General features: G+C 43.9%; 1 protein-coding gene across 2 annotated transcripts in view; it reads right to left on the reverse strand.

Annotated features, from left to right (window-relative positions):
- Nucleotides 1-27,933, reverse strand: part of UTRN (utrophin) — an 846,507-nt gene that overhangs the window by 567,703 nt on the left and 250,871 nt on the right. For both annotated transcript variants that reach the window (XM_077283030.1, XM_077283029.1), the window contains exons 35-40: nt 15,382-15,561; nt 12,160-12,288; nt 11,376-11,546; nt 10,097-10,252; nt 2,229-2,366; nt 302-454 (exon numbers count right to left, since the gene is read on the reverse strand). In XM_077283030.1, coding sequence (XP_077139145.1) covers nt 302-454; nt 2,229-2,366; nt 10,097-10,252; nt 11,376-11,546; nt 12,160-12,288; nt 15,382-15,561 — 927 coding nt within the window. The remainder of the gene's footprint in view (nt 1-301; nt 455-2,228; nt 2,367-10,096; nt 10,253-11,375; nt 11,547-12,159; nt 12,289-15,381; nt 15,562-27,933) is intronic.

Raw genomic sequence — 27,933 nt, forward strand, 5'->3', positions numbered from 1 at the left:
TACTGTAATATGCAGCAGACTTTTCACCCAGAAAATCTGGAGTGTATCCGACCCTGTGAATGTGCCCTCGAAGCTTGTGCTTTATCACAGTGCTCCAAACGTCTTTTTTCCTAATTAGACACAAGACTCGAAAAGTTTACCAGCCCTTTGCGTAATATGTTGGAGTGATGGTGTGCACCTGCCGAAAAGAAATGTGAGCCATATATAGTAAGATAACATACTGATGTTATCAGACGAAGTAAGAATGCAGGGAATCTATAGGTCGACCATTGATGTACTGTTTGAAAATGACACCCGTTACCTGAAGTTTTGTGTCATCATCTGCCTCCTGGAGACCAGACAGATGATCTTCTGTCTCATTCATCCAGTTTGAGAAGTGATTCTCCTGCTGCTCAGTTTGAGTAATCACTGGAGAGGATTTGACTTCTTGTCTTCTCCTTACTGATTGCAATTCCTAAATAACAAAGATTTAACGTCAAAGTAGCTCTAAAGCCCTCATATACATTAGATGTCTCTCGGCTAAAGATGCTTTGGTCAATAGTTCGGATGACAGCCATCTCGGATTTCTCTTCTGTACACAGCAGCGTTCGTTTAGCGGAGCGCTCCCATGTTCTCTATGAAAAAGCGGCTGAAATCAGACATGCCGAATGAACATCTCTCCCAACAATCAGTTGGTCGGTGCTCCCATACACATTACAGTGTTGACCAAAGCTGTCGATATTGGCAGGTAGGGCCGACATCAGTCTAATGTGCAAGGGAGGATTTAACACTCCATACATACATGAGACTTTTGTAGCAGCTTTTTGCCGATTTTGATAGAAATTATTGATTTATTGCCTATATGGTCTGTCTATCTGCACTTTAAAGTTTCCTGGAAAAATAATCATTATCAGTCAGGCTGGTCTAATAAGAGAACTCAGATACCCTTTCTTGTGCCATCTATTCTAAGCCAAATAAGTCAGGGATCGCCAGAGAAAAACAGATGTAGGAAGGTCAAAACACTGCCAATATCTATCTTTTATTTATATCCAGCTTTATAGTACGTCTAAAGCCCCTCATACACATTAGATAGCGGTCAGACAAACAATGGCAGTCATTTTGGCTGCTCTACTATATACAGTTTAACTCACTCAGCCATGTCTGGCAGTGGCTTATCTTCAGTAGACAATATGAACAGCAGTCCAAAATCGGACATGCCAAATCGTTATTTCCCTCGCCAATAAACTGTTCAGATTGTGGAGGAAGGAAGCTGCTATCATACTCAGTCAGAGTTCCCAGAGAGAAGATACAAATGGCTTATTACCTTGTTTATCTCCCCCAATGATACATATACAGGGCTGACCTACCAGTTTGTATATATTAGGACTTACCCTGCTTCCTCTTCTGGACCCAGTGAACATGTGATCTCTAGGTGTAGGGAGGGTCCCAATAACAAAGGAAATCAGCAAAAAAAAATATTTTAAGACCTTCTGGGAAGCACAGTGTATAAAATAAATAAATAAGTAAATAAAAACAGCAAAAAATTAAAACAGAGATAGTTTCAGTCTAATTCACTGTTTCCAGTATGACCCCCCCCTCAAAAAAATATTTCCAATATACAAAAATATTGAAAGGGGAATGTAACTTAACATGGTTTTAGAGGGGACTGTAAAAAAATAATAATAAATAATAATCAAGAAAAAATAAGATTGCCTTGTGCAGGCGTGTACTACGGAGGACACAGCATGAACTTCAATCCAATATTGCGGCCAGCATGCAGCCAGCGGGTAAGGAAAGGGTGAATCAAACACCCGAAAACCCCGCCCATATGACCGCAAACCTGTCCCGCCAAATTCAGGTGACAGGTTCCCTTTAAAATAAAAAGGGTTTTTTTGGAAGAAGGGGAGGAAAAAATGAAAACGGAAAATGGGTGAAGGGGTTAAATGATAGGACATTTTCTGATGATATCTTCCCTTTAAGTAAATGACCTCAAATGATATTTGTTATGTCAACTGTGATTTTTTTCTCTTTTGCTTGAAAACACAGATTTAACTATTGTAGCCAAACTTTATAAAGAAAAGTAACTTAAAATTGTCATTTTACGGGCTTTCTCAATAAAATGCTTGCATTATGCATTTCACACATCAGAAATTATGACATTATTGATGAACTCAGTGGTTTTGTATGTAGATAAAAGTAAAGCAACCATAACTATGATCACAAGTAAACCCAAAGTGTTTTATCCAAACCTTGACACTGTTGTATCTGGTCTGCAAGAGCAGAAGTTCCAGGCGGAGTTTCTCCCTCTGGATGTCGTCCATGGCTTGTTGAAGGAGCTGCTCGCCTCTGCACAGAATGCCTTCAATATGAGGCTGCTCCTCTTCAATCTAATTATGTAAAATAAAAATCATATGTCAGAGCTGAAAGTTGTATCTCGTGTAAGCTATTCTAGGGCTGCAGACTATACAACTTTCTTAGTTGCCTTTCACATAAAACTCAATCACGCAACAGTGCGAAGAGATACAATGTGTGTGACCCAACTGAAGGCAACACCCAAATTCTCAGCTGACAGCCATACTGACCCCTTCTCATGAATCCAGCAGTCCAGGACATAAAACACAGAAGCAATCAGATATCCGTGGTCTCATCTCTGGCAGTCACAATACATTTCATCTAATTGCAACAGCTTAACCAACAGATGCCTGTTGCATTACAGACATTTTCTCGAATATTTCTGCTACAAAATATAGATACATTTATATATGTGAAAACTTTGTCAGTGCACTATAGTGGCCGATAGGGTGTGTTAGAGGGTTATACGTGATCATTAATTTACTTCTTATGGGCCTAAAAATTTACAGTCAGGTAGTTGCTAACTATGTGCCAATTGTGCCCGGCACCGTTCTCTGCCAGCTCAGGGCGGTCACGCACTGCTCCTGCTGGCGATACTGCGGCTTACTGTGACGCACAGCATCAGATCAGATGCTTCTCTTCCGCTCTGCTCTGTTGACAGGGAGTGACTGCTGATATGCAGACTGACAACTGGCCTAACTGTGGAGAGCCAGCTGTCACGGGGAGTGACTGCTGATATCATGCCGAGTGACAAATGGCCTAACTGCGGGGAGCCAGCTGTCAACAGGCATGATGTCAGCACTCACGACGTGTCAACAGAGCAGCCAAGAAATTTGGCTATGTGCACACAAAGGAAAAGAGGTGCAGAATTTGCGGATTTGCAGCGGTTTTTATGTGGATTTTGTGTGCTTTTTATGCTGAATTGATGCAGATTTTGTGTGGATTTTCAGCAGTTTTTGCCACCGCGGATTCTTATCATGGAGGGGTGCAGAAACGCTGCAGATCTGCACAAAAGAAGTGACATGCACTCCTTTGAAATCTGCAGCAATTCCGCACTGATTTTTCCGCACAGCTTTTTTTTTTCCCATTGAATAACATTGTACTGTACATCACAGTGCGGATCTGCAGCAAATCCGCATCATGTGCACATAGCCAAAGAGTTACTGTGTTGGAGTGAAGCAGCAGAGTCGCCGGCAGAATTGGGATTTGATTGCTCTGAGATGGCACTGGGAAAAATAAGCAGGTAGTTTGCAACTACTTGTCTGTAAAGGTACCTTCACATTAAGCGACGCTGCAGCGATATCGACAACGATGCCGATCGCTGCAGCGTCGCTGTGTGGTCGCTGGAGAGCTGTCACACAGACGGAGTCCTCGGGTAACCATGGTAAACATCAGGTTACTAAGCGCAGGGCCGCGCTTAGTAACCCGATGTTTACCCTGGTTACCAGCGTAAATGTAAAAAAAAAAAAACACTACATACTCACATTCCGGTGCCCGGCGTCCGCTTCCCTGCACTCCTCCTGCATCCTGTGTCAGCGCCGAACATCTCCGGCATCTCCCACAGAGCAGAGCGGTGACGTCACCGCTCTGCTTTACAGCCGGCACTTACACAGGATGCAGGAGGAGAGCGGCCCTGCGCTTAGTAACCCGATATTTACCCTGGTTACCATTGTAAAACATTGCTGGCATCGTTGCATTTGGTGTCAAACACGACGATACACGCCGATCTGACGGCCAAATAAAGTTCTGAACTTTCAGCAACGACCAGCGATATCACAGCACGATCCAGATCGCTGCTGCGTGTCAAACACAACGATATCGCTATCCAGGATGCTGCAACGTCACGGATCGCTAGCGATATCGTTTAGTGTGAAGGTACCTTAAGTTCTTAGGACCATAAAAAAAAACTAAAATAGTCCCAGATAAGCTCTTCAACTAGCCTCACAACAGTAATGGGAGGCCAGGCTATCTGAAAGATAAAAATGGCCCAAAGCTTATTGGAGCATCGCACACTTGTAACACTCCAGCAAGAAGCTGTACATTTCAGATATTCTTGAAAGAGATATTTGTATCTTTGAACAAATAACAATGAACTAATAGAGGATGTAATTTGAAAATTAGAAATTGTACTAATAATCATGAAGATTCATGCCTTAATTTTGTTTATTAACCCCTTCCCGACCTGTGACACAGCGTATGCGTCATGAAAGTCGGTGCCAATCCGACCTGTGACGCATATGCTGTTTCACAGAATGATCGCGTCCCTGCAGATCGGGTGAAAGGGTTAACTCCCATTTTACCCGATCTGCAGAGACAGGGGGAGTGGTACTTCAGCCCAGGGGGGGTGGCTTCACCCCCCTGTGGCTACGATCGCTCTGATTGGCTGTTGGAAGTGAAACTGCCAATCAGAGCGATTTGTAATATTTCACCTATGAAAATGGTGAAATATTACAATCCAGCCATGGCCGATGCTGCAATAGCATCTGCCATGGCTGGAGACCCCGATCTGCCCCCACCCCACCCCACCGATCGCCTCCCTAGTCGTCCTTTTTGCCCCGATCTCCGTTCCGCTCCCCTCCTCCCTCCTGTCGGCTCCCCCGGTCCTCCTGTCCGCTCCCCAGGTCCTCCGATCCCCCCCCCCCATACTTACCTAGCTCCGATGTCCCTCCCGGTGTCCGGCCGTCTTCTTCATGGGCGCCGCCATCTTGGAAAATGGCGGGCGCATGCGCAGTGCGCCCGCCGAATCTGCCAGCCGGCAGATTCGTTCCTGCACATTTTGGTCGCTGTGATAAGTTCTATCACAGAGATCAAAATAAAAAAAAAAACAAATTGTAAATAAATCACCCCCTTTATCACCCCCATAGGTAGGGACAATAATAAAATACAGAAAATATAATTATTTTTGTTTTTCCATTAGGGTTAGGGTTAGGGTTAGGGGTACGGTTAGGGGTACGGTTAGGGGTACGGTTAGGGGTAGGGTTGCACTTAGGGTTGCACTTAGGGTTGCACTTAGGGCTAGGGTTGCACTTAGGGTTGCACTTAGGGTTGCACTTAGGGCTAGGGTTGCACTTAGGGTTGCACTTAGGGTTGCACTTAGGGCTAGGGTTGCACATAGGGTTGCACTTAGGGTTGCACTTAGGGTTGCACTTAGGGTTGCACTTAGGGCTAGGGTTGCACTTAGGGCTAGGGTTGCACTTAGGGCTAGGGTTAGAATTAGGGTTAGAATTAGGGTTAGAATTAGGATTAGGGTCGGAATTAGGGTTAGAATTAGCGGATTGGTCGCTGCGGATTCGTATCAGTTTTCCATCACGTTTACAGTACCACGTAAACCCATGGAAAACCAAATCCGCTGTGCCCATGGTGCGGAAAATACAGCGCGGAAACGCTGTGTTGTATTTTCCGCAGCATGTCAATTCTTTGTGCAATTCCGCAGCGTTTTACACCTGCTCCATAATAGGAATCCGCAAGTGAAATCCACACAAAAAACACTGGAAATCCGCGGTAAATCCGCAGGTAAAGCGCAGTGCGTTTTACCTGCAGATTTTTCAAAAACTGCGGAAAAATCCACACAAATCCACAACGTGAGCACATAGCCTTAGGGTTAGGGTTGGAATTAGGGGTAAGACTAGGGTTAGGGGTGTGTTGGGGTTAGGGTTGTGGTTAGGGTTGGGATTAGAGTTAGGGGTGTGTTGGGGTTAGTGTTGGAGTTAGAATTGAGGGGTTTCCACTTTTTAGGCACATCAGGGGGTCTCCAAACGCGACACGGCGCCACCATTGATTCCAGCCAATCTTGCGTTGAAAAAGTAAAATGGTGCTCTCTCCCTTCCGAGCCCCGACGTGTGCCCAAACAGTGCTTTACCCCCACATATGGGGTACCAGCGTACTCAGGAGAAACTGATCAACAACTTTTGGGGTCCAATTTCTCCTGTAACCCTTGGGAAAATAAAAAATTGCGGGCTAAAAAATTATTTTTGAGGAAAAAAAATGCTTTTTTATTTTCACGGCTCTGCGTTATAAACTTCTGTGAAGCACTTGGGGGTTCAAAGTGCTCACCACACATCTAGATAAGTTCCCTTGGGGGTTTAGTTTCCAAAATGGGGTCACTTGTGGGGAGTTTCTACTGTTTAGGCACATCAGGGGCTCTGCAAACGCAACGTGATGCCCGCAGAGCATTCCATCAAAGTCTGCATTTCAAAACGTCACTACTTCACTTCCGAGCTCCGGCATGTGCTCAAACAGTGGTTTACCCCCACATATAGGGTATCACCGTACTCAGGAGAAACTGGACAACAACTCTTGGGGTCAAATTTCTCCTGTTACCCTTGGGAAAATAAAAAAATCAGGGCTAAAAAAAATTTTTTTTTGAGGAAAGAAAACGTATTTATTATTTTCACGGCTCTGCGTTATAAACTACTGTGAAGCACTTAGGGGTTCAAAGTGCTCACCACACATCTAGATAAGTTCATTTGGGGGTCTAGTTTCCAAAATGGGGTCACTTGTGGGGGGTTTCTACTGTTTAGGCACATCAGGGGCTCTGCAAACGCAACGTGACGCCCGCAGAGCATTCCATCAAAGTCTGCATTTCAAAACGTCACTACTTCCCTTCCGAATCCCGACGTGTGCCCAAACAGTGGTTTACCCCCACATATGGGGTATCAGCGTACTCAGTAGAAACTGGACAACAACTATTGGGGTCAAATTTCCCCTGTTACCCTTGGGAAAATAAAAAATTCAGGGCTAAAAAAAATTTTTTGAGAAAAGAAAAATTATTTTTTATTTTCATGGCTCTGCGTTATAAACTTCTGTGAAGCACTTGGGGGTTCAAAGTGCTCACCACACATCTAGATTAGTTCCTTGGGAGGTCTAGTTTCCAAAATGGGGTCACTTATGGGGAAGCTCCAATGTTTAGGCACACAGGGGCTCTCCAAACGCGACATGGTGTCCGCTGATGATTGGAGCTAATTTTCCATTCAAAAAGCCAAATGGCGTGCCTTCCCTTCCGAGACTTACCATGTGCCCAAACAGTGGTTTACCCCCACATGTGAGGTATCAGTGTACTCAGGAGAAATTGCCCAACAAATTTTAGGATCCATTTTATCCTGTTGCCCATGTGAAAATTAAAAAATTGAGGCTAAAATAATTTTTTTGTGAAAAAAAAGTACTTTTTCATTTTTACGGATCAATTTGTGAAGCACCTGGGGGTTTAAAGTGCTCACTATGCATCTAGATAAGTTCCTTGGGGCGTCTAGTTTCCAAAATGGGGTCACTTGTGGGGGAGCTCCAATGTTTAGGCACACGGGGCCTCTCCAAACGCGACATGGTGTCCGCTAAAGATTGGAGCCAATTTTTCATTCAAAAAGTCAAATGGCGCTCCTTCCCTTCCGAGTTCTGCCGTGCGCCCAAACAGTGGTTTACCCCCACATATGAGGTATCAGCGTACTCAGAACAAATTGGACAACAACTTTAGTGGTCCAGTTTCTCCTTTTACCCTTGGGAAAATAAAAAAATTGTTGCTAAAAGATCATTTTTGTGACTAAAAAGTTAAATGTTTATTTTTTCCTTCCATGTTGCTTCTCCTGCTGTGAAACACCTGAAGGGTTAATAAACTTCTTGAATGTGGTTTTGAGCACCTTGAGGGGTGCAGTTTTTAGAATGGTGTCACTTTTGGGTATTTTCAGCCATATAGAACCCTCAAATTGACTTCAAATGTGAGGTGGTCCCTAAAAAAAATGGTTTTGTAAATTTTGTTGTAAAAATGAGAAATCACTGGTCAAATTTTAACCCTTATAACTTCCTAGCAAAAAAAAAATGTTGTTTCCAAAATTGTGCTGATGTAAAGTAGACATGTGGGAAATGTTATTTATTAACTATTTTGTGTCACATAACTCTCTGGTTTAACAGAATAAAAATTCAAAATGTGAAAATTGCAAAATTTTCAAAATTTTCGCCAAATTTCCATTTTTTTCACAAATAAACGCAGAAATTATCGACCTAAATTTACCACTAACATAAAGCCCAATATGTCACGAAAAAACAATCTCAGAATCGCTACGATCCGTTGAAGCGTTCCCGAGTTATTACCTCATAAAGGGACACTGGTCAGAATTGCAAAAAACGGCAAGGTCATTAAGGCCAAAATAGGCTGGGTCATGAAGGGGTTAATCAACAGAAGGCTTCTTTACAGCCATTCGTTTTATTGTCATTATATTTATCTTTATTCTTTCAATTTACTGTGGCTTAATTATTTTGTGTAGCCTTTTCATGAAAAGAAAGTACAAAATATGTAGCTAATTGGGAATTACAAGTTTTTTTTTAAGGGGGACTTAAAGGGGTATTCTCAATCTATCTCTTGGGCAACTCAGACGTCTGCTGTCTCCTTATTTTCTGATTGCTTGGGTGAGCCACTCGTCCTTCAGTGAAAGTTCTGATCCAGAACTTTGTCCTCCTACAACGCTACAATACATGAATGGTCTGTCAGTGTTTGCTCTCAGTCTATACTGTTATGTTATCACTATATTTGCATACAGAATTAACCAGGCATTTAAACAAGCACATGTCTCAGGAAAATGAGAGTGATTCAAAGAGAACTGCTGCTGCTGGGGCCCAAGGGATTGTAATTCTACTTAAATATCCACTCCTCTCATTAAAGTTGTTATCCTCTTTATATATTGCAATCATCATATTATGTAGCACTGTGTACTTACAATTGCTCATTTTGCCTTTCTACCCAGTTGCTTCCTCTCTTTTCCAGTAGTTCTATGACATCACATAATTTAAAACCGACTAGCTAAATCCTTCTAAGCTCTATGTAGAAACAGTGGGTCAATTTTCACTATAAGAGTCATCCCCTCTTCAACTCCTGACCCAGCTGCTTCGCTCCTCCCCCTGCCAGGGATCTTACAGTGATGTATAATTGTAATTCTAATGATGACTTAAGCAGGGAAGAGAGATTTCCTAATTCTACATAAAACTTTGAAGGATTCAGCTAGTCTACTTTTAATCACGTGATGTCTTAGACCTAATGGAAAAGAGAAGAATTAACTGTGTGGAAGGGAAAAATGAGCAATTGTAAGTACATAGTTCTATATAATATGATGACTTTAATGTCTTAAAAGAATAACATTTTTGATGGAAATGCTTCCTTAAAAATAAACACACTTTGGTTAAGAGCTGAGAGAGAGGAGGATGGGGGCAAACAGCTACAGAATAGAAATCAATGAGCTGACTGGGATCTTAGGAGATAACTCATCGTGAATTAAACTACTTTGAACACTTGGCCAGGCTCTGCTGGCCAAACTCCATGAAATCTAGCTGTACAGTATACAGGATAAAAGCTTTCACAGCAGCAGATAGAAAAAGCAAGTCAAATGAAAACTTGCTTATTTTCATGTTGTCTAACTAACTAAAGCTATTTAATAGCATGAGATACTAAGATCATCAGTATTACATTAGTGGTGGTCTGGCACCTGGCACCCTCAATGATCAGTTGTAAAAGTGAATGAAGCTGGAAAAGAACAGCTCTGTTCACTGTGTGCTGACAACTGCAGATCAGCTCTTATTGAACTGAACTGCTTGAAAGGATTGAGTAATGGTGGGTGGGGATTCAGAGTCCTACCAAACTTGTTTAAACATTTTTTTAAACTTTTTTGTCACCTGGCACTGCTCCTGCTGATAAATAAGTGTTATGCTGCATAGCGGAGAACTGATAAATCTCTGTTATTCATTGCAAATGCTTTACTAAAGATGGAAAGTTCCCTTTCCTCACCTTCTCACATTCTGCAGGGGACTGTAGACACTTTTCCAGGACCCTCTGGACACTAAGCAGCTCTGTTTCAAAGCCTTCCAGCTCTGCAGCAGTAGGTTCTGGCTTAAAAGGTTCTTCTGCTGTGGCTTGTGTTCCAGGATCTTGATCCAAAAGTATCTGAAAAATACACAAGCCTCATTCTAAACATCTGCCCCAAAACATCATATGAGCAAGACAGCAGCTATATGTCCTTTATAGTGATGTCACTACTGGAGACTATGACTGGGGGGCCATACAAGTGGTGTGATATCCCTATGCATTGGGGAATTTAAACAGCGAGGAATTGTAAAAATAAGAATTTTAGACAGGGTAAAATGCTAGAACAATAAAATGGCAAGGGCAAACTTACATGCGAGTCATAGTAAAAATCGCAAGCGTAACAATAAAGCTACTTTCACACTTCCGTCTTTTTCCCTCCATCGCAATCCGTCGGTTTGGCAAAAAAATGGATCCTGCAAATGTGCCCGCAGGATCCGTTTTTTTGCTATTGACTTTAATGGACGACGGATTGCGACGGATGGACACACTTCGCATCCGTCGTGCGACCGATGCGTCATGTTTTTGAGGTCCGTCGTGACAAAAAAACGTTCAATGTAACGTTTTTTGTCCGTCAGATCCGCAATTTCCGACCGTGCATGCGCAGCGGGAACTCCGCCCCCTCCTCCCCACTCATCACAATGGGCACTGGATGCATTGTAAAACTGCATCCGCTGCCCACGTTGTGCTACATTAGCACAACGTCCGTCGGTACGTCGGGCCGACGGTTTGCGACGGCCCCGTACCGACGGATGTGTGAAAGTAGCTTAACTCAATGTTTTTCTGCAGGAAACCATGGCAGTGCAGTGTCAAGTAGGAGAATATACATTACAAACTATGACTAATACATATGCAATGCAACAATTAGGGTCAAAGATATTATACAATGTTGTTTTACAGCCTGGATTCCAGTTTAATATTGGGAAATTCAAATTAATTTTAAGGAATGACTAACCTTAGAGCTACCTAGAGAGGAAGCTGGGAGGCGAAAAGCATTACTTTGTCATAAAGCTCTATCGTGCCTATCCAAAATGCCAAAATTCCAGTAACGAGAGATATGTTTTCAGTCCTATAGGGACTCTTGGCTCTGTGGTTTTCCAAAGATCCCCGGATTGTGTTCTAAGAAACCCCCATAGACTCCCCCAGACATGTGTGTGTCACATACGCTAGCCAAATATTTCACCAATTCCTTGCATTCATTTACCTTGGCAGCAGTTAAGTGCTGAGAAACTTTCTCAAAGTTGCGATTTAGTTCGGCCACCTTTGGTTCCACTAGTTGCCGACAAGATGTTCCACGACTGCTCATCAGCATTCCTGCATGATCACGGACACTATCCACTCTGAGACTGACATCATCCAACTCAGACAATAGGCGCTTAAAAAATAACATAATGTAGTTTAGTGATTAATAAAATGAAATTTAATTTAATTAAAAATGACTTGTCACCAGGATAAAAGTGGCCAGATAATGCACTTATGGTTTTTCCTTCTAGTTCCCTAAATTTTTTATTTTTTTAATCCCAAATACAGTTTCAGAGATAAGGCCTTTTTAGTTGGTGGTAATTTTTCTGATCTTTACGAGAGGGTAGTGCTCACGGGCTAATTATTCAGAGCAGCTTCAAGATGACCCCAAAGAATCCTGTGAGCACTGCCCTCTTGGGAAAAAAAACACAGAAATTAGCTCTGTATAAAAAGGTACATATCTCTGGAACTATATGTCACATGTAAAAAAAAAAAAAAAAAAAGGATCATTCAGGGGAGCAGTGGGTGTAAAATAAGAATAAAAACTGGCCGTTTTTGACCTGGTGACCTCTGTAATACATCTAGTAATAAATGTGCTAATGCAATGTTGTCAAAGCGCAAACACCAAAACTTGACACCTCTCCTCTTGCTGGAGACATTTCTCCGTTGCAGCTCCACTAAAGTCTGAAAATTTTCTGGAGGTTTATTCATGGTAATACCCCTGTCAATGAGTTGTAGAACTTTACCTTCACAATTTCCTCTTTCTTGTTAGCTGGCTTTTTCTCAATCTCATCCAGAAGGGCTTCTGCTTGGTAGAGCCAAGTGCTTATGTGAGCGACATTCTCATCGAAAATTTCCATCTGACTCTGGTGATTCTAACAAAACATAGAGACGGGTCATTGGATGTGAGCATTCAACTAAATGACTGCTAATGAGTGCTAACTTAGAGAGCTGGCACCAAACAGTGACACGAGGGAACAGTTAGGCAGTATGATCACGAAGAATGGGAATTCCTGTTACTACACTATCACAATATATCATATATGAGCAGCAAAAACGCATGGAAGGAGGTCTCACATTATTTCTAGACCTTTAAAAAACTATGTACTAGTGTATGTGCCTGGCTGCAAGTTAACTATTATAAAGTAGGAGGATAAAAGTTAGTTAGTTTCTCCCTCCCTTCCAAATGCCCGATCTGTTTAATTATCGGTAGAGGAGGTCCTTGACCTTCAGTGTACGTTCCCTGATGAGTCTTTGCTGAGAATGAAACGAGCCAGACCCACCATAGAGACTTTTGTATGGTAACCCAGCAGATAGGGCAGAACAGGACTTTTTATTTTGAGAAGAGCGAGTGATAGCAGTTTGCTAAGGGGAAGCAATAGGGGTAGGAAACAAGTCCACCTTATGTATCTGACTGATGAATAGGACCCTCCAGCTGCCCAATAACATCCACTTCTGGGAGAAATTAGATTTCAGGTTAAAAAGTCATATTTCTGAAATTAAACTTATTCCAAGCAAAAAATGATGGTCTGATCTTCTGGACTTAAAGGGAATCTGTCACCCCCCCCAAAACCGTATATGAGCTGCGGCCACCGGCATCAGGAGCTTTTCTACAGCAATCTGGAATGCTGTAGATAAGCCCCGATGTAACCTGAAAGATGAGAAATAAAGGTTATATTATACTCACCCAGGGGCGGTCCCGCTGCGGTCCAGGTCCGATGGGCGTCACGGTCCGGGGCCTCCTAGCTTCATACGATGACGTCCTCTTCTTGTCTTCTTGCCGCGGCTTCGGCACAGGCGAAGAAGAGGACGTCATCGTATGAAGATGGGAGGCCCCGGACCGGACCGCGACGCCCATCGAACCCGGACCGCAGTGGGACCGCCCCTGGGTGAGTATAATCTAACCTTTATTTCTCATCTTTCAGGTTAAATCGGGGGCTTATCTACAGCATTACAGAATGCTGTAGATAAGCCCCTGATGCCAGTGGCCGCAGCTCATATACGATTTTGGGGGTGACAGATTTAAGAATTGCCTGGTAATCTGCTGGTGATATTCTAGCAGAGGGAGAAATTCTTTATGGAGAAGACCAGGCAGTTTACAACACTAGTGCATTGCAGACTGTAAATGTACAATAAAAGAACAGTACCAAGAAGACTAAATAGTGAATACCTCAGCATTGCTTAACACTGGAGAAACCATGGGATTTAAGATATATTGTGCAAAACATCTCTCAAATGCGGATGGCTGAGGATGTTAAATGTGGGTAAAAGACATGGACACTAACGATTTCTGCTAGAAGAGCCGGGGATTGTGACTCAAAAAATAAGATAAAACACCACATGGAGGGCATGGATGAAATATTGTACAGCCCTCTATGGGCACTGGACCTGGAATCACTGCCTAGCCGTCTACATATAGTGCTAAAAGGTGTTTTTGGAAGTTTTGTCTTGCTCATCTTTTTAACAGAGAATCTAAAAAACAGTAAGGGCAAAAGAGTTCCTATTAAAGGTTTTGTACCAAGTTTGCTCTACAGGACCACCTGAGATAGCCAAGTGTTGCATTAGGCTGATATTCGGAATGGAACGGCAGTCCGTATGATTCTCCACCACTCCATTCACACAGGGGCCGTTATTTCTAGGGATGGGTGGGTGCCCCAGCAGTTGGACCCTCAGCAATCAGTAAGCTATCACTTAGGGTACCGTCACACAGTGCCATTTTCATCGCTACGACGGCACGATCCGTGACGTCGCAGCGTCGTATGATTATCGCTCCAGCGTCGTAGACTGCGGTCACACTTAGCAATCACGGCAGTACATACTTACATTCCGGTGTCTGTCCCCGGCGCTGTGCTTCTCTGCACTGTGTAAGCACCATAGCCGGAAAGCAGAGCGGTGACGTCACCGCTGTGCTCGCTTTCCGGCCGGCAGGCGCTCACAGTGCAGAGAAGCTGAGACGCCGGAGGACAGACACCGGAATGTAAGTATGTACTGTTTGTTTTTTTTACGTTTACGCTGGTAACCAGGGTAAACATCGGGTTACTAAGCGCGGCCCTGCGCTTAGTTACCCGATGTTTACCCTGGTTACAAGCGAACACATCGCTGGATCGGTGTCACACACAACGATCCAGCGATGTCAGCGGGTGATCAAGCGACGAAAGAAAGTTCCAAACGATCTGCTACGACGTACGATTCTCAGCGTGATGTCTGATCGCAGTAGCGTGTCAGACACAGCGATATCGTAACAATATCGCTAGAACGTCATGAATCGTGCCGCCGTAGCGATGAAAATTTCACTGTGTGACGGTACCCTTATGCTAAGGATAAGGGATAACTTCCAAACTTGTTACAAACCCTTTAATTCAAGGAAGACTTGCCATTCTACCACAAATAATTTATCCAAATTACTAAACATAATTAATGAACACAAATTTAGGAGAAGGTTAGCTGCTGTTTCATTAAACTTTTGACATAGAGACATGCTAAAAATATGTAGTGGTGCAAGTGTTGAGACCCGCATGGATCACTGAAACAAACTGTGCTGTGCCCCTTAGGTTGCGATCAGCTCTTCTTGGGTAGATGAGGTTCGCAGTGTACCGGCCCAAAGAGGCCTATAAGTTTGTACTGTTCACAGCTAAGCCATCTTTCTGAGGAGAGGTGAGCAAAGCCAAAGGAAAACAGCACTCGATGAATCGTTTCTGTCTCTTTATTTCAGCGGTCTGTGGAGTCTCAGCATCAGGGCCGCCAACTAACAAAGTATATGATTTGTCATTGTGACTTGTATATGGACATACTTAAAGTCTTCATCACTGGGTCATTGTAAGAAGAAACTGTTCACTTGGAGTTTGACTACCTCAGATTTGTGGACTAAAACATACTGTACCAATACTGGCACAACTCTAGACAGTAACACAAATGAGATGACATGAGATACGCGACTTTCCATCCTTACAGAGTTGCCGTGTACGTACCAATAGTGTATTGCACCAATCCTCTGTCCAGGTGCGGACTCGGCTCCAGCCAGCGTTGAGGACACAAAGCTTCTCCTCCAGGATGTTTTCGCTTCCCTCCACCAGGCACTGCAGAGCTGCGCTGCTCTCCGTTACGCTGTTCAAATCAGCTTTCCTCCTCTCCAGCTCCTTCAGCACATTCTACATAAAGACAGGTCACATTATTCAGAGCACGCCAACAAGCCCCTGAAAAGCTCGCTTTTTCCTCACACAGTGCCTAACAGCATCGGGAACTCTTCCATTCCCCTGAATGTATAGGTGGTATCCTACCATAGTTCTAATGAGAACCTACTGTAAACTTTTAATTGTGGACTTTCTGTTCTTTCTTATGTTAGATTGGAGGCATCATTAACATTACATTCATGTGTTTATATTTATAATTGAGATACTTTTTTCTTTTGTTTGAAATAAAGTTTGTATTTTTTAACTATACATTCTTGTGGCCTATCTATATGAGTTTCTTAGGGAGGTCTTGTGTTACTTTGTAAACTTTTAATGTATCACATTGTGCCGTTATATTATTTGCATCAAAGATGTTGCCTCTTTTCATTAGACGAGTCCCCCCAATTACAGGGTGTACCACGGGGAATGAAGATGCAGTTGTTAACCCAAACCACATATAGTTACGCAGCTCTTTGAAATATAAATCAATCGACACCTTTATACCTTCTATCTGTTGCTGGATTCCAAAGAAATTAATGTTTTAATTCATAAGCCAATGAGGTGTTTAGTGATCTGGGCATGAAAGAGCATTTAATGAGCCTGTGCCTTCCAAGGTTGTTTCCCACCCTAGCACCAGCCTCTTCTCTATGATTGATATCTCGATGTCTGATTTCCTTGTCTGGTGCCTGACATCAGAGCTAAAGAGATTGTTGCTGGGTTATGAACAACTATGTGATGCCGTGGCTCCTTACATGCTCTGTCAAACCCATAGCACTTATCAGCTCATTTGAAAATGAATAAAAAAAAAAAAACAACATAAAATGCAGCAACAAGTAGAGGATATAAAGATGTTGATTTTATTACTGCATGTCTCTATATGTGGACAGGGGAGTTGATCTTACTGACACATTGCCATTAAGATTTCCTTGTTATGATTGCTGTTGGCGCATGTACACGAGGCACACTTTATACACATTATATAACAGCAGATGGCTTTAAATCTATTTTGTTTATTTTGCAGGATTAAAATGAACACATCATCAATTGTACATCCTGTTAGACCTATTAAAGTAAGTCTACTAGACGTTTCATCCTTTAGTTACAGGCACTGTTTCTCCAAGTCCGGCTACTGAACAATGTATAATCTTCCCAGAATACCTACTTTGGCCGGAGGGATTTCTTATTCAGTGAATGAGTCTTTGCAAAGGTAAAATAATAAGTAACAAACAATAAGGAGCCACACATGTACAGTATCTCCCATTGACTTTCATGGGAGCTAAATAAATCTGTACGCTGGGATCTCCAGCTTGTAGTAGTTGCTGGCAGCCATAAAATTATTATGCAATGCTACGACTGTGAGAAATAAAGGAGAATAGGGAGCTGGGTATAAAGAGTGCTCTGGATTTTATAAGGACATACAATTGATTAGCACAGAATATAAACTTTACAATGAAGACATATAGAACATATCATCTCCTTTATAAACCTTGTCCCACCTAAATGTTTGAGTGCAGAGATCAGTACAGATAATCTCACACTTACATATGGGGAGTTCTGTGCTGGCACTGTTGTGTACTAGGGTCACTCACTTGCCCCCCAGTATAGAGGATACTTCTGTTTATTTGGGCACTCGGTCGCTTTGGTGCTCTTCATTCTGGCAGTAGTTACATGGGCATGTTATGTGTATAGATGCATTATCTATTTGTGTAATAAGGTAGCAGTGCTAACATGTTCTGTATAGCGGCATTAGTTATGTGTACAGTTTTGTAGCGCAGGCTCCATTCACTGGTGCCGGACATGAGGGGAGATATGTGTCACAAAGGTTGCTTTCCTGCGTGATATGAAAGCCATAAGTGTTTTCTCCAGCATGATATGTGCTGAGAGCAATCCAGACGGAAAATAGGCATGGCTTTTATGATGGTTAGGTCAGAGATGGACAGGACGCCTACCAACCATATCTCCACCCAGGGTGTGGCTGGAGGGAGTAACTCTACATTCACATTTGCGTTGTGCGCCGCAGCGTCGGGCGCCGCAGCGTCGCCGCATGCGTCATGCGCCCCTATATTTAACATGGGGGCGCATGGACATGCGTTGCACTTGCGTTTTGCGACGCATGCGTCACTGCGGCGCACGCGTCATGGCGCAGAGGACGCAGCAAGTTGCATTTTTGGTGCGTCCAAAATCAAGCCAAAAAAGGACGCATGCGTCGCAAAACGCAGCGTTGTGCATGCGTTGTTCCTGCGTTGTGCGTTGAGTCGCCGACGCTGCGGCGCACAACGCAAATGTGAACGTAGCCTTAAATGTTCACCTAATTTTTTTTCTCTGTCTGTGTGTGTGGAGGAAAGGAAGCCTCCTGACTGCTAACTCCTGCGAGAGGTGCCATACGTGTTGTTCCAGAAGAACTGGGCAGGACTGTATATGAACTTTCACTTGAGCTGGACAGGCTGTTTTTTCTGTTACCAATTTGGGCTTTTGGTTTATGATGCAATAAACCACTCAGAGACTTTAACCACATGTGTGCCTGTGTCTACCTGGAGGAGCAGCTATGAGAGCCGACCTTCAACAACGTCTGTTTGTATATGTTTTTTTGTTTGACCATAAACCTCCCCCATGAAAAAATCCAACATAAACCGCCAGCTCCACATAACGTAGCCAGACTTTGTGCAATCTTATCTTTAAAAGAACCCCAGTTTTCCTGATATTCCTGTTTAATTCAATATTTGCATTCTCAAAAAAAAAACAGTAATGGCGCATCTCGGAATAGTCCATTTCCTCTGTTATTCCTCCTATGAATACATGGACGTTGCCGGTAGAGGATGTGTCCTTACACACTTTGGACAATGACAATCACTGATGATAATCTGAGACTGTAAGGACACATCGTTTTATCAAAGAAAATAGTAACACCCACTCAATTTGTTCATAAAAAATGGCTTAATGTATAGTTACGGGAAGCAATGAATCTGCATAATCCAATCAAAGCAAATGTAGGTACTCTAACAAAAGCCGCCTCTATGCTGAGTCCTCTTCTTCTTCAGTGATTTAATAGTTAATAGTTGGGCTATGTTTGCAATGGATTAGATGGTTGCAGGGTAAGTCAAGAAGGCATACCAATGAAACAAATAGTTCTGAAAATATCAAAAATTTCCTAATCAACAAAGTTTAAAGTACAAAGGAAAACATTAATATAAACCTCTTCAGCAAATATCCGTCACTGAAATTTATGCAGCGTGCAATTTGCAATTTGAAGCGATTAAAGATTCATTATCCAAGAGTCATTTGCATCGTGGTGTAGCTAAGCCACAAGTGACTTATAATTAAGTCATTTAATAAGTCAGGCACAATTTGTTTTTGCTGTGTACTCATAATTCAGGAAGAAATCTCGGTCCAATTAATGCTGATGTACCAGCCATTGCTATTACACCGGGAAAGACTGCGGGGATGAAGAGAGCTTAACTCACAAAGTTCAGGGCTTGTAAGGCTCATATGGGTCGTATTCCAGCGCCCAGGACTCTTACTGTACCTCTGTACGCCTCAGCTGTCACATGTTTTTTTTTTTTCTGTTGAATTTTTCACAAATTAGACAAAATAAAATAGAGGCATCACTTGCTGTATGCACAAAGTACTTATGTCCTAGGAGAATTGCCTCAAAGGGACAATACTATACCTCCAATAATGCCCCTGCCAAGGGACATACTGTACCTCCAAGCATGCTCCTGACAACGGACAATACTGTACCTCCAAGCATGCCCCTGCCAACTGACAATACTGTCTGTTATGGTTTCCAATGGCAAGGAAACATCAGAAGCATAGAATAAACAGACAAGCTCTCGGGTGATGGAAACTAGAGCTGACCGCGATGCTAAACCTACACACCACACTAGAAGTAGCCAGGGGGCATTCCTGCGTTGTCTCTAGATGCCGCGCGCCAGCCGGAGAACTAACTACCCCTGGTAGAAGAAAACACAGTCCTGGCTTGCCTCCAGAGAATGTCCCCACAGGAGATAGCAGCCCCCCACATATAATAACGGTGAGAGCAGATGAAAAGACACACACAGTATGAAAGCAGATTTAGCACAGAGAGGCCCGCTAACTAAATAGCAGAAAGATACAACAGAGGACTTCGCGGTCAGCTGCAAAACCCTTCAAAACACCATCCTGAAATTACCTTAACTCATGTGACAACTCATGCCACTGGAGTGGTAATTTCAGCCCAACAAGAGCTTCCAACTGCAGAGATTCACATAAGTGCAAACTGGACAAAACATACAAAAATAGACTTAAGGACAAAAGTGTCCAACTTAGCTGAGCAGAAAACTGGGAGCAGGAACATGCAACAGAATCACTCTGGATACATTGATGGCCAGCATTAGAATGACTGAGGAGCAAGGTTAAATAGGATACTCCCACATCCTGATAGGAACAGGTGAACTGAGAAGGCAAAGCTTGCAGGACACCAGTGTTGTGAATTTGGATTCTGGGCTCCCCCGGTGGCTACTGGTGGAATTGAACTGGTGTCTTCATCTTCTCTGTTCACCTGTTCCCATCAAGATGTGGGAGTCGCTATATAACCTTGCTGCTCTGTTAGTTGCTTGCCGGTCAACAATGTTATCAGAAGCCTCTCTGTGCTTGTTCCTGCTCCTAGACAACTACTAGATAAGTTGGACTCTTGTCCATGTTTGTTTTTGCATTTTTGTTCCAGTTCACAGCTGTAGTTTCGTTACTGTGTCTGGAAAGCTCTTGTGAACAGGAATTGCCACTCTGGTGTTATGAGTTAATGCCAGAGTTTTAAAGTAATTTCTGGATGGTGTTTTGATAGGGTTTTCAGCTGACCATGAAAGTGTCCTTTCTGTCTTCTGCTATGTAGTAAGTGGACCTCAAATTTGCTAAACCTATTTTCATACTACGTTTGTTATTTCATCTTAACTCACCGCCAATACATGTGGGGGGCCTCTGTCTCCTTTCGGGGTATTTCTCTAGAGGTGAGCTAGGACTAATATTTTCCTCTGCTAGCTTTATTTAGTCCTCCGGCTGGTGCTGGGCATCTAGAATCAACGTAGGCATGCTACCCGGCCACTGCTAGTTGTGCGTTAGGTTTAGTTCATGGTCAGCTCAGTTCCCATCTTCCAAGAGCTAGTTCCTATATATGCTTATGCTATGTTCTCTTGCCATTGAGATCATGACAGTTTGACCGGCCCACTAAAGGGTTAAAATCCTTGGCTGAGAAAGGAGAGAAATAAGTAGTCTGCTGAAATTTTTTTTTTTTTTCTCTCTCCTTCTAATCTTTGAATGGCTCTGTGTCCACCTGTTTGTAATGGATCTTCAGAGTGTAACTGCAGGTTTGAATAATCTCGCCACGAAGGTACAAAATTTGCAAGATTTTGTTTGTCATGCACCTGTATCTGAGCCGAGAATTCCTTTGCCGGAATTTTTCTCGGGGAATAGATCCGGGTTTCAGAATTTTCGAAATAATTGCAAATTAATTTTGTCCCTGAAATCTCGCTCTGCCGGAGACCCTGCACAGCAGGTCAGGATTGTGATTTCCTTGCTCCGGGGCGACCCTCAAGACTGGGCTTTTTAATTGACACCAGGGGATCCTGCGTTGCTCAATGTGGATGCGTTTTTTCTGGCCTTGGGGTTGCTTTATGACGAACCTCATTTGGAGCTTCAGGCAGAAAAAACTTTGATGTCCCTATCTCAGGGGCAAGATGAAGCGGAAATTTACTGCCAAAGATTCCGTAAATGGTCTGTGCTTACTCATTGGAATGAGTGCGCCCTGGCGGCGACTTTCAGAGAGGGTCTCTCTGATGCCATTAAGGATGTTATGGTGGGGTTCCCTGTGCCTGCGGGTCTGAATGAGTCCATGACAATGGCTATTCAGATCGATAGGCGTTTGCGGGAGCGCAAACCAGTGCACCATCTGGCGGTGTCCACTGAGAAGTCGCCAGAGAGTATGCAGTGTGATAGAATTCTGTCCCGAAGCGAGCGGCAGAATTTTAGACGGGAAAATGGGTTGTGTTTCTATTGTGGTGATTCTACTCATGTTATATCAGCATGCTCTAAGCGCACTAAAAAGCTTGGTAAATCTGTTTCCATTTGCACCTTACCGTCTAAGTTTATTCTATCTGTGACCCTGATTTGCTCTTTGTCATCTATTACCACGGACGCCTATGTCGACTCTGGCGCCGCTTTGAGTCTTATGGATTGGTCCTTTGCCAAACGCTGTGGGTATGATTTAGAGCCTTTGGAGACTCCTATTCCTCTGAAGGGGATTGACTCCACCCCATTGGCTAATAATAATCCACAATACTGGACACAAGTAACTATGCGTATTAATCCGGATCACCAGGAGATTATTCGCTTTCTGGTGCTGTATAATCTACATGATGATTTGGTCCTAGGATTGCCTTGGCTGCAATCTCACAACCCAGTCCTCGACTGGAGAGCTATGTCTGTGTTGAGCTGGGGATGTAAGGGGGCTCATGGGGATGTACCTGTGGTTTCCATTTCATCATCTATTCCCTCTGAAATTCCTGAGTTCCTGTCTGACTATCGTGACGTCTTTGAAGAATCCAAGCTTGGTTCGTTACCTCCGCACCGAGAGTGCGATTGTGCCATAGATTTAATCCCGGGTAGTAAATACCCAAAGGGTCGTTTATTTAATCTGTCTGTGCCTGAACATGCTGCTATGCGAGAATATATAAAGGAGTCCTTGGAAAAGGGACATATTCGTCCATCGTCATCTCCCTTAGGAGCCGGTTTTTTCTTTGTGTCAAAAAAAGACGGCTCTTTGAGACCATGTATTGATTATCGGCTTTTGAATAAAATCACTGTTAAATATCAATACCCATTGCCGTTGCTGACTGATTTGTTTGCTCGCATAAAGGGGGCCAAGTGGTTCTCTAAGATTGACCTTCGTGGGGCGTATAATTTGGTGCGAATCAGGCAGGGGGATGAGTGGAAAACCGCATTTAATACGCCCGAGGGCCACTTTGAGTATTTAGTGATGCCTTTTGGTCTTTCAAATGCTCCGTCAGTTTTCCAGTCCTTTATGCATGATATTTTTCGCGACTATTTGGATAAATTTATGATTGTGTATCTGGATGATATTCTGATTTTTTCGGATGACTGGGACTCTCATGTCCAGCAAGTCAGGAGGGTTTTTCAGGTTTTGCGGTCTAATTCTTTGTGTGTGAAGGGTTCTAAGTGTGTTTTTGGGGTACAGAGGATTTCCTTTTTGGGATATATTTTTTCCCCCTCTTCCATTGAAATGGATCCTGTCAAGGTTCAAGCTATTTGTGATTGGACGCAGCCCTCTTCTCTTAAGAGTCTTCAGAAATTTTTGGGCTTTGCTAACTTTTATCGTCGATTTATTGCTGGTTTTTCGGATATTGCTAAGCCATTGACCGATTTGACTAAGAGGGGTGCTGATGTTGCTGATTGGTCCCCTGATGCTGTGGAGGCCTTTCGGGAGCTTAAGCGCCGTTTTTCCTCTGCCCCTGTGTTGCGTCAGCCTGATGTTGCTCTACCTTTTCAGGTTGAGGTCGACGCTTCTGAGATCGGAGCTGGGGCAGTGTTGTCGCAGAAAAGTTCTGACTGCTCCGTGATGAGGCCTTGTGCCTTCTTTTCCCGTAAATTTTCGCCCGCTGAGCGGAATTATGATGTTGGGAATCGGGAGCTTTTGGCCATGAAGTGGGCTTTTGAGGAGTGGCGCCATTGGCTTGAGGGGGCCAGACATCAGGTGGTGGTATTGACTGACCACAAAAATTTGATTTATCTTGAGACCGCCAGGCGCCTGAATCCTAGACAGGCGCGCTGGTCATTATTTTTCTCTCGGTTTAATTTTGTGGTGTCATACCTACCGGGTTCTAAGAATGTTAAGGCGGATGCCCTTTCTAGGAGTTTTGAGCCTGACTCGCCTGGTAACTCTGAGCCCACAGGTATCCTTAAGGATGGAGTGGTATTGTCAGCCGTTTCTCCAGACCTGCGGCGGGCCTTGCAGGAGTTTCAGGCGGATAGACCTGATCGTTGCCCACCTGATAAACTGTTTGTTCCTGATGATTGGACCAGTAGAGTCATCTCTGAGGTTCATTCTTCTGCGTTGGCAGGTCATCCTGGCATTTTTGGTACCAGGGATTTGGTGGCAAGGTCCTTCTGGTGGCCTTCCCTGTCACGAGATGTGCGAGGCTTTGTGCAGTCTTGTGACGTTTGTGCTCGGGCCAAGCCTTGTTGTTCTCGGGCTAGTGGATTATTGTTGCCCTTGCCTATTCCTAAGAGGCCTTGGACGCACATCTCGATGGATTTTATTTCAGATCTGCCTGTTTCTCAGAAGATGTCTGTCATCTGGGTGGTGTGTGACCGTTTTTCTAAGATGGTCCATTTGGTTCCTCTGCCCAAGTTACCTTCTTCTTCCGAGTTGGTTCCTCTGTTTTTTCAAAATGTTGTTCGTTTGCATGGTATTCCTGAGAATATCGTTTCTGACAGAGGGACCCAATTCGTGTCTAGATTTTGGCGGGCATTCTGTGCTAGGATGGGCATAGATTTATCTTTTTCGTCCGCTTTCCATCCTCAGACGAATGGCCAGACCGAGCGGATTAATCAGACCCTGGAGACATATCTGAGGTGTTTTGTGTCTGCTGACCAGGATGATTGGGTTGCTTTTTTGCCATTGGCGGAGTTCGCTCTCAATAATCGGGCCAGCTCTGCCACTTTGGTGTCCCCGTTTTTCTGTAATTCGGGGTTTCATCCTCGATTTTCCTCTGGTCAGGTGGAATCTTCGGATTGTCCTGGAGTGGATGCTGTGGTGGAGAGATTGCATCAGATCTGGGGGCAGGTGGTGGACAATTTGAGGTTGTCCCAGGAGAAGACTCAGCTTTTTGCCAACCGCCACCGTCGTGTTGGTCCTCGGCTTTCTGTTGGGGATTTGGTGTGGTTGTCTTCTCGTTTTGTCCCTATGAGGGTCTCTTCTCCTAAGTTTAAGCCTCGGTTTATCGGCCCGTATAAGATATTGGAGATTCTTAACCCTGTTTCCTTCCGTTTGGACCTCCCTGCATCCTTTTCTATTCATAACGTTTTTCATCGGTCATTATTGCGCAGGTATGAGGTACCGGTTGTGCCTTCCGTTGAGCCTCCTGCTCCGGTGTTGGTTGAGGGTGAGTTGGAGTACGTTGTGGAGAAAATCTTAGACTCTCGTGTTTCCAGACGGAGACTCCAGTATCTGGTCAAGTGGAAGGGATACGGCCAGGAGGATAATTCTTGGGTGAATGCATCTGATGTTCATGCCTCCGATCTGGTTCGTGCCTTTCATAGGGCCCATCCTGATCGCCCTGGTGGTTCTGGTGAGGGTTCGGTGCCCCCTCCTTGAGGGGGGGGTACTGTTGTGAATTTGGATTCTGGGCTCCCCCGGTGGCTACTGGTGGAATTGAACTGGTGTCTTCATCTTCTCTGTTCACCTGTTCCCATCAAGATGTGGGAGTCGCTATATAACCTTGCTGCTCTGTTAGTTGCTTGCCGGTCAAAAATGTTATCAGAAGCCTCTCTGTGCTTGTTCCTGCTCCTAGACAACTACTAGATAAGTTGGACTCTTGTCCATGTTTGTTTTTGCATTTTTGTTCCAGTTCACAGCTGTAGTTTCGTTACTGTGTCTGGAAAGCTCTTGTGAACAGGAATTGCCACTCTGGTGTTATGAGTTAATGCCAGAGTTTTAAAGTAATTTCTGGATGGTGTTTTGATAGGGTTTTCAGCTGACCATGAAAGTGTCCTTTCTGTCTTCTGCTATGTAGTAAGTGGACCTCAAATTTGCTAAACCTATTTTCATACTACGTTTGTTATTTCATCTTAACTCACCGCCAATACATGTGGGGGGCCTCTGTCTCCTTTCGGGGTATTTCTCTAGAGGTGAGCTAGGACTAATATTTTCCTCTGCTAGCTTTATTTAGTCCTCCGGCTGGTGCTGGGCATCTAGAATCAACGTAGGCATGCTACCCGGCCACTGCTAGTTGTGCGTTAGGTTTAGTTCATGGTCAGCTCAGTTCCCATCTTCCAAGAGCTAGTTCCTATATATGCTTATGCTATGTTCTCTTGCCATTGAGATCATGACACACCAGTACCACAAGAGACCACCGGGGGAGCCCACGAACCGAATCACAACAACTGTCCCTCCAAGCATGCACATGCTAAGTGACAATACTATACCTCCAAACATGTACCTGCGAAGTGACAATACTGTACCTCCAAGCATGCCCCTGCTAAGTAACAATACTGGACCTCAAAGCATGCCCATGCTAAATGACAATACTGTACCTCGAAGCATGTCCCTGCCAAGGGTCAATACTGTACCTCCAAGAATGCACCTGCCAATTGACAATACTGTACCTCCAAGCATGCCCATGCTAAGAGACAATACTGTACTTCCAAGCATGCCCTTGCCAAGGGAAAATACAGTACCTCCAAGCATGCACCTGCCAAGTGACAATACTGTACCTCCAAGCATGCTCCTGCCAAGTGACAATACTGTGTAATTGTGTATGTACTCTCCTTATTAAATCTCACTCAGCATCAGATCACGTGTGTGCCAAGTTATTATTTTTCAAGATTATATGGTTTGGGCACCTACTTGCGCACCACCCTCAATAGTAGTGCCTACGGATATCTCTTATAATACTCTACCTCCAAACATGCCCCTGCCAAGTGACAATACTGTACCTCCAAGCATGCTCCTGCTAAGTGACAATAATGCCCCTGCCAAGGGACAATACTGTACCTTCAAGTATGCTCCTGCCAAGTGACAATACTGTACCCTACAAGCATCCCTCTGCCAAGAGACAATGCTGTACCTTCAAGCATGCACATGCCAAGTGACAATACTGTACCTCCAAGCATGCTCCTGCCAAGTGACAAATAGTGTACCACCAAGCATGCTCCTGCCAAGTGACAATAGTGTACCACCAAGCGTGCCCCTGCCAATTGACAATACTGTACCTCCAAGCATGCCCATGCTAAGAGACAATACTGTACTTCCAAGCATGCCCTTGCCAAGGGAAAATACAGTACCTCCAAGCATGCACCTGCCAAGTGACAATACTGTACCTCCAAGCATGCTCCTGCCAACTGACAATACTGTACCACCAAGCATGCTCCTGCCAAGTGACAATACTGTACCTCCAAGCATGCTCCTGCTAAGTGACAACAATGCACCTCCAAGCATGCCCCTGCCAAGGGACAATACTGTACCTTCAAGTATGCTCCTGCCAAGTGACAATACTGTACCCTACAAGCATCCCTCTGCCAAGAGACAATGCTGTACCTCCAAGCATGCACATGCCAAGTGACAATACTGTACCTCCAAGCATGCTCCTGCCAAGTGACAAATAGTGTACCACCAAGCATGCTCCTGCCAAGTGACAATAGTGTACCACCAAGCATGCTCCTGCCAAGTGACAATACTGTACCACCAAGCATGCTCCTGCCAAGTGACAATACTGTACCTCCAAGCATGCCCCTAACAAGTAACAATACTGTACCTCCAAGCATGCTCCTGCCAAGGGACAATACTCTACCTCCAAACATGCCCCTGCCAAGTGACAATACTGTACCTCCCAGCATGCTCCTGCTAAGTGACAATAATGCCCCTGCCAAGGGACAATACTGTACCTTCAAGTATGCTCCTGCCAATTCTGGCGCTTTGTCTGGCTTTTCCTAATAGCCCTGTAGCGGTGGAAAGTGGAGTTCATATTTGTGGTGTTGATGTCACCATTGTATTGTCAGATGACATCAAGCTCACGGCTTAGTAATGGAGAGGTGTCTATAAGACACCTATTCATTACTAATCCTGTAGTTACTTGGTAAATAATGACACAGAGAGACTAAAGTATTTTATTACAAAAAAAAACATATTTGCACAGCCGCCGGCACTCGGGACAGGAGTGTGTGGCTGCATGTATTTCTATGCACCTGAACGCTCCGGTCCCGAGTGCCAGCAGAAGTGTCGGGTATTGATGCGAGAGACAAGTGCGAGCTTCTCGCATTGCACTCGCAAGTGGACACCAGCCTAACTTTAAAAATCCTCTCCGTTCTCAAAAATGGAGAGGATTTTTAATAAGGAATACATTCTGTAGCTGCTTGCTTTCATTCACACAGCAATTTAAACATTTATGAACTAGACACAACCACTTTACAAGGGAATTATGTTTTTGTAGGTGAGATGGGGGAGTGAGGGTGGGCAGATTTAGCACATCCATCTACATCGTGTCCATGAGCATTCTGTATAAGAGTAGAAAAAAGTGTTTTGCAAATTTTTACAAACAGCATTACTGTGATAAACTGTATACAAATGCATCAGGGCCTTCAGCT

Source organism: Ranitomeya variabilis, chromosome 2 (assembly GCF_051348905.1).
Source record: "Ranitomeya variabilis isolate aRanVar5 chromosome 2, aRanVar5.hap1, whole genome shotgun sequence".
In the NCBI taxonomy this organism is placed as follows: domain Eukaryota; kingdom Metazoa; phylum Chordata; class Amphibia; order Anura; family Dendrobatidae; genus Ranitomeya; species Ranitomeya variabilis.